The sequence below is a fragment of the Pelobates fuscus genome, chromosome 11 (genome assembly GCF_036172605.1).
Source record: "Pelobates fuscus isolate aPelFus1 chromosome 11, aPelFus1.pri, whole genome shotgun sequence".
NCBI classification, from domain to species: Eukaryota; Metazoa; Chordata; class Amphibia; order Anura; family Pelobatidae; genus Pelobates; species Pelobates fuscus.
In genome coordinates, this window is record NC_086327.1 from 7,168,551 (window position 1) to 7,181,509 (window position 12,959).

The 12,959-nt window shown below is 43.5% G+C and overlaps 1 protein-coding gene across 2 annotated transcripts in view; it reads left to right on the plus strand.

Annotated features, from left to right (window-relative positions):
• Window positions 1-11,704, plus strand: part of CAPZB (capping actin protein of muscle Z-line subunit beta) — a 47,430-nt gene extending 35,726 nt beyond the window's left edge. The window contains exons 4-10 of one of the 2 annotated variants that reach the window (XM_063436734.1): window positions 1,296-1,409; window positions 7,958-8,099; window positions 8,200-8,316; window positions 8,474-8,539; window positions 9,011-9,087; window positions 9,347-9,454; window positions 10,982-11,069. In XM_063436734.1, coding sequence (XP_063292804.1) covers window positions 1,296-1,409; window positions 7,958-8,099; window positions 8,200-8,316; window positions 8,474-8,539; window positions 9,011-9,087; window positions 9,347-9,449 — 619 coding nt within the window. In that variant the 3' untranslated portion in view covers window positions 9,450-9,454; window positions 10,982-11,069. Of the gene's footprint in view, window positions 1-1,295; window positions 1,410-7,957; window positions 8,100-8,199; window positions 8,317-8,473; window positions 8,540-9,010; window positions 9,088-9,346; window positions 9,455-10,981 lie in introns of both variants that reach the window. The other variant, XM_063436735.1, reaches the window with a different exon arrangement.
• Window positions 11,705-12,959: the final 1,255 nt, after the last annotated feature.

Consider the following 12,959-nt stretch of genomic DNA (forward strand, 5'->3'; position numbering starts at 1 on the left):
TGAGCACTTCTCTTTACGATGGGAAAACCTGTCCACCAGAGACTCATACAGCCCCCTTTTGGAGTGGTCTTTCTTCTACTTTAATAAATGATGCTGCAGATCTGTGCAATCAGTGAAATTCATTAGACAATAACCCGCCTATGAACTGAATGGGGTCACCACCCCTCTGACAGAATCTTTATGAAATACTCATTTTGAATGTATTGGAATTTTACTGATATTCCAACCCAGTCAAGATATATACTGAGACTACTTTGTCTCTGACACTTCTACACACTGGGCGAAGCTACAACCTTCTAAAAGTGTTGATCTCCCAGCTATCATCATTGACGGGAATTGGCTTTGTCTGTGGAGGATCCCTCTGGATTCTCCATAGACTTCAGTGATGTAGTCTTGCAAGTGCGCAAGTGTACAGCAATGGCATTGACTTCTGCCGTGCCAGGAACTGAATAGGACCCGCTGGAGGAAGGTCCTAAAGGTCCCCTTTACCACGCAAAGACTCCAGACGGTGACGGTACCAATTTACTTATATTATTAAAGGAACACTATAGGGTCAGCAGCACATACATGTATTCCTGATACTATAGTGTTTAACCCGCCATTTAAGTGGCTTGCCCCCCTTAGCCCCCGTACAAAAGTTTGAAACTCGCCTTATTTTCAGCACTGCGCTGGTCCGCCGATGTGACATCATCAAAATGGCCGATTTTCAACCAATCCAATGCTTTCCTATAGGGAAAGCATTGGGTTGACTAAAATCGGCACGGAAGCAGCACCAAGTGCCGTTTTGGCCAATCAGGACCTCCTCATAGAGATGCATTGATTTTTAGGAAAGTTCTGCGTCTCGATGCAGAGCGTGGGGACGCTGAACTTCAGGGCTGCTAACTGTGCAGCACTGAACCACGAAGCACCTCCAGTGGCCATCTAAGGAGTGACACTTGGAGGTGTCCCTAGAGGCAATGTAAACACTGCATTTTCTCTGAAAAGACAGTGTTTGTATGAAAAAAGCCTGAAGGGAACTATTATACTCACCAGAACAAATACATTAAGCCATAATTGTTCTGGTGACTATAGTGTCCCTTTAAGGTAACATACATTTGTGCAAATAGTAGTCATGAGAGCAAATTCTTAGATATCCATATGCTCTTTAGATAAAATGTCAGAATCTTTACAACATAAATAATTTGCTGCAGATTCAGATGTGCCACATGATATCCGAATCAGTACCTTGCCCGCAGTTTGTACAGAGATCTCTCTGCCCTGTTAAGAAAGCTTCCTGATTATCTCTCCTTTCTCAGGTCACCGTGGAGTAATAAGTATGATCCGCCTTTGGAAGATGGCGCCATGCCGTCTGCTCGTTTGCGGAAGCTGGAAGTGGAAGCCAACAACGCCTTTGATCAGTACCGAGACCTGTGAGTAATTCTTTCTGCGTATGTAGACGGTGCAGGGTTTCAGTGAAGGAGATGCGGGTGACACACTATCCTGAAGCAAACTGTTTAGGTGGAATGCTGATTGTATTCCGATCTTTAATTTACTTTGAGAAAACAAAAAAGATGATCATGGTTTGGTGTCATAATGGGGTAATTGCACAGCCTGCCACGGTATTCTTTTCATCCTTTAAATGTTAGGCAAGTATTCCATCGGCCACCAGAGCAGAATGTGAGTGTTCGATGAGGAGGAAGGATTGGGTCATGGTCTGGATCTGCTGCTCTGGTTTCCTTGGTAGATCACAACCTGTGACTGATTTAGTCCACAGTAAATGCATGGAACAGAAAATGTGTGGGGTGAGGAGCCTACACAACTTCCTACTTCTTTCCCCTGAACTTTTTTTTCTAAGAAGGATGCAGATTAATGTAGTAAAGGTACAAAATGTATGTATACAATGATAGAAGGGTCTGCTTCATCACTTACCTATAACATGATTGGTGTTTCCATTGATCTGTGTAATAATTCCATCGATCTGTACAAAATGACTTGCGCCTGTATTACCAGTGCCTCAAAAATAATGTATATAAATAATGAGTCAAAACTATGTAACGTATTCCAACGCTGCTACATGTCGATGACCCACAAATGTGAGCGCTGATCTTAGTGTGGTTATCCGGACCTTTTATAGCAAAGCGACCAGATGAGCACAGTAATGGAGAGAGTAGTGCTTCTTTACAAATATCCCAGGATGTGAATACTCTATCTCTGGGTCTGTATTTAGAGGGCAGGATGAGTCTGATTCTGCTCGGTGTGAGCCTTGAGACAGACTGGCCTGCTCATGTTTCTTGCAGGGTCCTTCAGTTGTGTTCAGATTTACAGATGTTCTCTTGGATATTCTCTTACATGGGAACTTGGCACTCAGACCTCGGAAGCAGCACCTGTGCAGTCCGATACATGCTCACTGTCTGCTGGCACTATTATGGGGCAACAAAGTAATTATTTGGTTAGGAGTAGCTGTGCCAAGCTGAGGTCGGTATTGACCTTCCCTGGCGGCCATTGCATGGAAACGGTGAGTAGAGCACCGTGTGGGTTAGAGCATCAGTCAGACTCCCGTCGCTGTCTGTCTCCATGATAAAACGTTTATTGTCTCGAGTTAGCAGATGTCTGACACAGGCTTTCCTCTCTTGTGGTTTTAGGCTGCACTTTGAGCGATTTTCTTCCTTCTCTCTATTCGTCATAAAATACTATTTAGGGAATGGTTTTCACCTTTCTTCTCCAAGTAGGATGAATGATGCACTGAATGTCCCGGGTATCCCAGCTGCTCTCTGTGTATTAGAGCAGCTAATAGTGGAGCAGAGCCCCGGCTGCAGGCAGCAAAGACAACATTGATATGGGCTGTCAGTACAGCTGTAATCTGTAATCCATGATCTAGCATAATATGTTAGCATTGTACAACAAAGAAGTCTCGTGGAAACACATGTGCAGCATGTCAGACACCGGCCTCGTCTCTGTAAACCAGGAGTAGGCAACCTTCGGCACTCCACATGTATCTCCCATGATGCTTTGCCAGCATTCTGGCTGTAAGAGCATTATGGGAGTTGTAGTCTACAGATTGCCAAAAGTTGCCTACCTCGATCCCTCTGCCTCTCTCTCTTTCCCCCTGTGGCCTCAATCCCTCTGCCTCTCTCTCTTTCCCCCTGTGGCCTCAATCCCTCTGCCTCTCTCTCTTTCCCCCTGTGGCCTCAATCCCTTTGCCTCTCTCTCCCAGTGGCCTTGATCCCTCTGCCTCTTCCTCTCCCCCTGTGGCCTCGATCCCTCTTCCTCTCTCTTTCCCCCTGTGGCCTCAGTCCTGTTGCCTCTCTCTCTCAGTTGCCTTGATTCATCTGCCTCTTCCTCTCCCCCCGTGGCCTCGACCCCTCTGCCTCTTTCTTTCCCCCAGTGGCCTCGACCCCTCTGCCTCTTTCTTTCCCCCAGTGCCCTCGATCCCTCTGCCTCCCTCTCCCAGTGGCCTTGATCCCTCTGCCTCTCTCTCTTTCCCCCTGTGGCCTCAATCCCTTTGCCTCTCTCTCCCAGTGGCCTTGATCCCTCTGCCTCTTCCTCTCCTCCTGTGGCCTTGATCCCTCTGCCTCTCTCTCTTTCCCCCCATGGTCTTAATCCCTCTGCCTCTCTCTCTTTTCCCCCGTGGCCTTGATCTCTTTGCCTTTCTCTCCCAGTGGCCTTGATCCCTCTGCCTCTCTCTCTTTCCCCCCGTGACCTTGATCCCTCTGCCTCTCTCTCTTTCCCCCCGTGACCTTGATCCCTCTGCCTCTCTCTCTTTTCCCCCATGGCCTTGATCCCTCTGCCTCTCTCTCTTTTCCCCCGTGGCCTCGATCTCTTTGCCTTTCTCTCCCAGTGGCCTTGATCCCTCTGCCTCTCTCTCTTTCCCCCCATGGCCTTGATCCCTCTGCCTCTCTCTCTTTCCCCCCATGGCCTTGATCCCTCTGCCTCTCTCTCTTTTCCCCCGTGGCCTCGATCCCTTTGCCTTTCTCTCCCAGTGGCCTCTCTCTCTTTCCCTCCTCACCAACCACACTCCTTGCTTGCAATTATCCTTTACAAACAAGATCTTGTTCATATAATAAAATGTTTGTAATCCTATTGTACAGCGCTACTGAGTATGCTATTGTTATAATACAGGCAAGTGAACCTAAATCAGGTTAATTGATCTGTTTACCTCTTACTGATAGACTGACAGCAGTGCAGAGTTAATAAATAATAGCTTGGGTTTGATCCATTAACTCATTCATGGCTGGAGATTGTATTATCCTGCTGATGTGGTGAAGTTCATTTAATCCATTAACCCATTCATGGCTGGAGATGTCAGCATGCATTGTTCCAGGCCTGAAGGAGTGTAAACGTTCCGTGCAGCTCCTGCCATGTGTTAGCTGTTAGGCCTGGCAGCTCTGCACCTCTCCAGGGCCTTTGTGTGGTTTCAAACATCATTTTAGCACATTCTTCAAATACCCACAAAAGCAGTTATGTAAAAACTCATCAGGCTCAACCACATCAAAACTAAAATGTTGTCCCCTTTCGGTCGGCCCCCTCCCCTTCCCCTAGGTCTGTTCGTTTCAAGTTGTTTTTAACGATGAAAAGCTGCTATTGTAGGTAGAAGAACGTCTTCCAGCTCGCCCTGATCTAACAGCATGTAATGCGTCCCTTGGCAAGCAGGGGGGAGGCGGAGGCAGCATAACGCCTCTGGCAATGCAGGCGGCTGTTCTTGCAAAATACTTAGGGGTTCATCCCTGTTTTCAGAATCCTGGGGAGCAGTGACTTCTATATTTGAAGAAAGAGAGGCAGCTGGCCTCTAACTCCGTCCTTCTCCAGTCAAATTTGGGGTCCAGCAAACACCCCAAAATTGGATGATATCACTTTAATGGTGACCCTTCAATTGTCCACACAGCTGTTCTTTAACCATATTGGGGCAACGTTTACAAGGAACAACATATATAAAATATCATGGCGTCCCTTCCTATATCTTTATACCCCCAGCAAGTCATCCCTAAAATAAAAGCCTAGAATGGTCTTTCCAATCCTTGCACTAAATATTGTTTACTGCAGGGAGACCTGGGTGTTTGGATTTGTCCTTAACTGATCAATTCTGCTGCTGTGGGTTTTAGCCCATTAACACTTTCAGTGCCATGAGTGTCATACACTGGGTCAAGGGATTTCTGTAATTAAAGTGGAAGCATCTGTCTGTTTGAGGTGGATTTAATTTTCGGATGGTCAGTCTTTCCTTGATGTACGGTTAGCAGCCGCATATTATTGGTAGATTTCAAATGCCTTCTTACAAAGTATTTCTATATTATTCAGTTCTATTCTGTTGGGGATACTGATACAACACCGTTGGTTCTTTCGGGACTGTGTTGCGAAACCTTGATCCACCAACGTACCAACTTTTTAAACAGAGTGAGCTGTGAGCGAGTGCAAATGCCATCACATCTGGCAGACTGACAAACACCAGTTTCAGGGAATATTGTCTGGTTTTAATAATTTCGGAAAGCATGTGCCTTGGTTGAGAGGTGTGGACCTGGTTTAGCTGCAAGCCACTCATTATTGGTTTGTTTTTGGCTGTGTTAATTACCTGTTAATTGCTTTACTCCGGAAAGTAAAACCATTCCTTCCTCCAGGTGTGACTGTATCCTATGGGCCCTGTTACAGCGCCAGCGACGCTCTTTAATACCGCGTCCGTATCCTGTGTGTTAGGCCAGTGTATTATTAAGCCGGAGCAATTCAGATACAGTTTAGACTTGCTAATGCTAGTACATTAAAACATATTTTCCTTCTAATATAGATATTCCAATAAATGGATAGCACTCCAGGGTCTTTCAGATGAAAATAAAATGTAACTTTTAATTCATGTTTAAAATTAAAAAATACATCAACGTTTCGGCTCTCCTCTGGAGCCTTCTTCAGGATGACAGACATGACATTAACAAACATAATAGTGCAAATATATACACATAACAATTAAGTGCTTACCATTCCCAGGTGAGTCAGAGGTAGTGCCCGCCCCCCCCCAAAAAGATCCACAGGATAAAGGTCAATCCACCCAATCAGCTGACAGCAAGGCTGATTCCTCTGCTGTTTGCGTTCCACCGTTGCTAAGCAACGACTGGAGCACACAGTATAGTGCCGATCGTGTTACTCACATGGAGGGCTGGATTGCCGGAGCAATCATCCTCAGCCAGCGCTGATCGCTGTTGCTGGGAAGGACATGTTCCTATCACTGACTCACACCTGAATGAAAAAATAAAATAGACCGATATGGGTCTAGTGCCAATGAAGTTTAACACACAAAAATGAAAGATTACACAAGAAGATATATCCATATACATTTTGAAGGCATATTAAATATAACTGAACAAGTTGTTAATGAATCATTTAGAAATGAGATCCACAGGATAAATATTATAATCCTGGTAAACGGATATGTAACAAACCATGCCAATGAAACAAAGTTAAAAAGGTAACATGCTGGATTGCTTAGATGTTTAGAAATTAGATAATGTCGTTATCCGAAACAAAAATGATACATCCAAGTAGAAAACAAAGTTCAGGTGTCAATCTTATGGAGTAAACCCCAGCATAGAGCAATAGGTGTCATACGAGCTGTTATAAAGGTTCCTATCCAGTGCATAAGACAACAGAGTAGACTTAGAGTGGATAGAGGGTAATCAGCCACAAACCCGAGAGAGTGTTGGAATAGGAAAAGCAATGGATGTAGGACAGAGTCTGAATCTGGACTCGATTAGGCATCCCTGTCTATACAATGTGCAATGTATGTATAATGGTCAAATTATGGATAGAGACTGTTTCCCATGTTCCAAATAGGTACAGCAGAAGAAAAAATTACTGTAGTTGCCAAACAATGTAGTTTATTCTACATCCTACTCTTTAAATATTTAAAGTAACATGGCGAACATGACTGTCATTCAGACCTTTTTAATGTAAATATTTCTACAGATTCCCCCCTCCCCCCATTGTAATATCAGGAGATGGTGTTTAGCTCCCCCATTGTAATATCAGGAGATGGTGTTTAGCTCCCCCATTGTAATATCAGGAGATGGTGTTTAGCTCCCCCATTGTAATATCAGGAGATGGTGTTTAGCTCCCCCATTGTAATATCAGGAGATGGTGTTTAGCTCCCCCATTGTAATATCAGGAGATGGTGTTTAGCTCCCCCATTGTAATATCAGGAGATGGTGTTTAGCTCCCCCATTGTAATATCAGGAGATGGTGTTTAGCTCCCCCATTGTAATATCAGGAGATGGTGTTTAGCTCCCCCATTGTAATATCAGGAGATGGTGTTTAGCTCCCCCATTGTAATATCAGGAGATGGTGTTTAGCTCCCCCATTGTAATATCAGGAGATGGTGTTTAGCTCCCCCATTGTAATATCAGGAGATGGTGTTTAGCTCCCCCATTGTAATATCAGGAGATGGTGTTTAGCTCCCCCATTGTAATATCAGGAGATGGTGTTTAGCTCCCCCATTGTAATATCAGGAGATGGTGTTTAGCTCCCCCATTGTAATATCAGGAGATGGTGTTTAGCTCCCCCATTGTAATATCAGGAGATGGTGTTTAGCTCCCCCATTGTAATATCAGGAGATGGTGTTTAGCTCCCCCATTGTAATATCAGGAGATAGTCTTTAGGGGAACGATTCACCATTGGGGTCTTTGCAGGATATGACTCTCAGAATGTGACATCGCTGCTTTAAGAATGACCATGAGATCTAACATTGAAAGCCTGCCATCCCCACCACCAACTGCTAGAAAAAGAGGGAAGCTAGCTATTAGAATTCCTTACTAAACTACATAATGCCATGACGTTTGATCATTTACTGCTGGCTTTGTGTTGGCCTCTGAATCGAAACACGAGTGTGACAGTACATGTTCTGTGAACATTTTCTACTCTATAGGCGGTCTGGGCCTTACTATTTGAAAGAAATACACATTTTATTTTTTTTAATACGGATTCTCTCTCTCTCTCCCCTCAGGTACTTTGAAGGTGGCGTATCCTCGGTTTACCTCTGGGATCTGGACCATGGCTTTGCAGGAGTAATCCTTATTAAGAAAGCTGGGGACGGATCCAAGAAGATTAAGGGGTGTTGGGATTCAATTCATGTAGTGGAGGTTCAGGTAATGGCCGTTACTTTTTTTTTTTTCTTGGGGTTTTTCCTCACCTACTATGAGAAAATCTCTCATCTTAGCTTGCTAAAAAATCTCCCTTTTCTTATAGGAGAAATCGAGTGGACGTACCGCACATTATAAACTGACCTCCACCGTCATGCTGTGGCTGCAGACAAACAAGACTGGATCTGGTACCATGAACCTGGGGGGAAGTCTGACCCGACAGGTATGCATCAATGCTCAATTATGTAACGTGGACTGAGTACAGGGCGGTCCTTGATTATCCCTTCCCATCAGTATCTCCTCAATCTCATTAGGAATCAGCGGGCTGCATCTCTTTAATATATATTGCCTTACCCTGTAAATCATCTCAATGTTTCTAGATGGAGAAAGATGAAACTGTGAGTGACTCCTCCCCGCACATAGCAAACATCGGCCGGCTTGTAGAGGTAAGTGTTAGTTTTGGCCATCGTAGTCCCTGTAGACTTGGCATTTTCTCAGTGAGGTGCCATATGCTGTCCCATCATGTTAAGTGCGTGCATGTCTGTCTGTAAAAGTCTGTGTGAAATCTCATCCGATCTTGTGTATTTCCTCTTGTAGCATAGGTTTGTTTTGTGTAGCTTTTTGTATTGTTCCAAATGTCCGAGTGGATAATACACATCTAATCACTGATTTTGGCCTCTGTGTTTTTGACTGTTCCCACATCTGACAATGTTCTTTACTAGATAGTGTAGTTTGTTCTTGTCAGTATATTGCATGATAAATGTTAGTATTAACTCTGAATGCTCTTTTCATATGTGTAAATGAAGGTTTGTGACATAGTAACACCCAATTCCATTGATAATACTGCCACGTGTTTATATTTGGATGTTTTCATTGTATCTTTGATCAATGTGATCTCATATCTTTTTACATTTCAGGACATGGAGAACAAAATACGAAGCACTCTCAATGAGATCTACTTTGGAAAAACCAAGGATATAGTCAATGGACTAAGGTAATATGAGCTAGGCCAGCTCTGCACCAGTTTCCGTTACCACCCCTCGGATCTAGAATCCCAAAGTTGCAAGAGATGGAGTGACAAGCTCTGCCAGTGACATGTTCTCTCCTTTCTCCTTCCTTGGGTCACTCATGAGCTAGCTTTTCTCCTTTGTCCGCTTTTCTCAGTAACAGCCATTGACTCTGTTATTTAATCTGATCCCTGACTCCTTTCCTCTCTCTACTTCTTTACTTGGCCTCCGAACTCCTCTCTGTAGATCAATAGATGCTCTCCCTGACAACATTAAGTATAGACAACTGCAGAGAGAGCTCTCTCAGGTGCTGACACAACGCCAGATCCTCCTGCAGCCCGATAACTAGTCCAGGTACCCACTGCCCGTGCGTGCCAATTTTTCACCATTTTCCAATGACGGCTGATGTTCTGCGCATGATGTGCGAGTGGGGACCTTTCACGCAGTGCTGCATCCTGCATGGCTCGGTAGCACTGTGTCCAGATAGCCAGCAGCACTGCCTCCGTTACCTGGCGCATGCAGTTTGTGTTTTTCCACCTAAGCAGCTGAAAAATGTATGCTGAATTAAGGCGAGAGATCTTTGGCATGTGTTGATAGCAGGCCAGGGGGTGAACGTACTATGTCATTTGCAGAAGACAGTGTTCTTGGTTGCTATAGCTATCTTTATGGTTTGAGACAAACAGAGACCAAAGGGGGGAAGCCATTAAATTCTCCATAAACAGATTTACTGCCTGAAGGATCTCGAGTTTTCTTATCTGGCATCAGTCTTTCCCCAGCAGGTGAGCGACCTGATCTCTTTGCATTGTCTCATGCTACAGTTGGGGATGTCTGGGTGCATGGAGTGAGGTCTAACCCTGCACTCTGCGTGCTCCTGGTAAAGCATGTTTTTGTGACTAACATTCATATGGGGGTAGGATTAACTCTTCCATGGAGAAGCAGGCTGTCTTTAAGGATAAGGGGTGGCCGACTCCAGATTTTGAGGGCTACAGGCAGCCCAGGATTTCTACATATTCCTGCTTTAGAGTAGGTGGATCCATTTAAAGGTTGATGCGGGTTAAGTCACCTGTGATTTATCAGGAATTCTGAGAACACCTTAAGGTATGGAATTCGATAAACATGAGATTGAGAGTGGGATTAGATGGAGCATTGCATTTCTCATAAACGGTTTGTGTACATGCAAGTCTATGAGTAACCTTACATTATCTACATATAAAAATAACCAGCCCTCCCTATGCCATCAGCTATACCTTGTTAATCAGATCTTCAGATTAACACAAGGTATTATGGGATACTGGGATGTAATAGGAAGGCTATGCCGTATTTATTGAGAATAAGATCACGTGAACGTTTTTGTTAAATGTGCCCAGAGGTGAATGGGTTCTGATAATATCGCGTGGTGATCGTGTCCAAGTGAAAGGCCAGTTTTACTTCATTGAAGATCCATGTTTAAGGAATGTAAGAAGCTATTTCAAATTTCTTTATCTTCCAGTAAGATCTCTAGAAGATATATATTACTAAATTAAATAACACAATCTGCAGTTTGTAATGATCTAGGAATAAGATGAATTTACTGTATGTGGTCAGTTTCAAATTGTGCACATGAAGGAGTCTGGTACATTAGTACGTCAGTGCTCCAAAAAAAAAAAAAAAAAAGGCAGCTTGCTTTTGGTATATCTGGGCTACGCCGCTGCGCTTGGAAGTGACTCCTTTTGTGTTATTGCAGTTTAAAAGAACATATTTTAAGTTATTCAATGAATTGACCATTTTCCATGCTCCGGGCAGGTGTCCGTAGATCAGCTAGGCTTGTTTATTCTGACACCGTGATTGTCCCCAGATCATAGTTCAATCGTAACGGTCTTTTGTTTTTGTTCCTTCTTCCAGGTCTGTCCAGACATTTGCCGACAAATCAAAACAGGACGCTTTGAAGAATGATTTAGTGGAGGCTCTGAAGAGAAAGCAGCAAAGTTAAATGTCCCCCAAACATGCACTCATTTCATTTCTTATAAGATCTTTCTCTTCTCCCCCCCACCCCTCCCCCCCCCCCCCCCCGAAATATTTTTTTTGTCATTAAATCGGTCTGCGTCGCCAACATAGCCATTCGAAGCATTTTGCTCCTATTAAATAAAGCTATAAAAACCATAGAGTCTGGGGTTTATTTACTCCCCACATCACCCTCCTTGCACCAGCCTCACTTTTTGTGCTAATCGAGCCCTTCCTAGGCTCATGTTCGGCCCCCTTGTCTCTCTGTACTGCACATACTGTTTAACTCGTTCAACGGCAGTGGGATTGATACGTCTGCCAGCATTGCACGCCGACTGAGGTTGCTCCGTTTGGATTGTTGAAGGACAGTTCATTTATTTGGAGGGTGGAAGGGAAAAAAAAGTACTTTTTGGGTTTTCTTTATTTTTGTTTAGGTTTTGACCCTCAATATCCCCTTTTTCTTGCATTTTTTTATTCCCTTGCTTTTTTTTCCTGGTGACTGTCTGGGGAATGCTTAGGGTTTAGTTTTTTGTTTTTGTTTTGTTATATATATATATTTTGTAAAGCTTTGTCTTCAATAAGAGCCTTCCTGTACTAACAATAAAATGATTCTAAATACATGGACTGCACTGTCTGCTGCTGCATATATGGCGAGGGGTCTCCGTGGCGCTGCTCAAACAGCCCAAAACAAAAGGTTCAATTTTAACAGGAGAGTTTAATGAATCCCAGCTTCCCATGGATTAGTGCACAAAGCAGTCGAAGTGTTTCACCCACCCAGGCTGAGGACTTTCAAACTCGCTCTCTTACTGTAAACCAGCTATTGCTAACATTTGGCTCTCCGAGAGCTGTACTCCAGAACAGCTAGAGTACCAAAGCCCGAGCCCCAATTACCATGCGAGATATGTCACTAAACATCTTACGGTCTCAAACCTCTCGACGTTGGCTGAACTCCTCTTCTGGTTCATACTGGTAATGAAGAAATAATACAGTAATATTTCAGGTGCATTATGGTATGTAGTATATCTGTCCCTGCTTTCAGTCCTATTGGGAGTTTTATTGAAACCAATTTGGACTCATGGAACGGAAGGTGTCATAGATATATTTTAGGACCAATATGAAAAGCTTTCAATCACAGTGAAATGTTGGTAAAACACCCTGTCCTACACAAGGTTTTTGTTTTAATTAACCCATCGTGTCCTACTTAAAGGACCTCTGAAGGCACCCAATGACGTGGCTTTTTTTAGTTTTAACCTTGCCATGTAATACATTGCCATTAAGTAGATACAGCAATGTTATGATATCATGGTTAATAGACCCCTAGTGGCTGCCTCACTGATGGCCACTAGAGGCCGCTGTCCTCTAGTCAGACTGTTCTTAATTAAATGCTGGTCATAGAAAGGATTTTATTGTTCTTTTGCAGATGGGGAGGGGGACGGAACACACCAAAACTCCATTCATACATTGCTAGTTTTATTCATACTGGTTCATATGTAATAAATGCTCTTATTTATTTTTTGATAGTGAATTGGTTAATAACAGATATACCGATATCTGTTCACTCGGCACATTATGAGATGGCAATGCAAACAAATGTAATAACTCAGCAAAAAGGGGGGTGATAGGAGAAAATGGGTGATATTGAATTCCTGGACACTGTAGTCAAAGTGGAAACAGCTATTTTTTTTCACTATGAAGTAAATATTTTTAAAAAGTGTAATAAAGCTGTGCGGATAGTTTAAATCCCTCCGGTTGTTAAGGGTTTTGTGGTTTAAATAGATATGTTCTTGTCTGTTTGTGAGTGGACTGTTTCACAGAGAAGATACATTATTTTTTCTTGTTGTATAGAGGAGAAATCTCACAGCGGGTTTAATCTCATTTA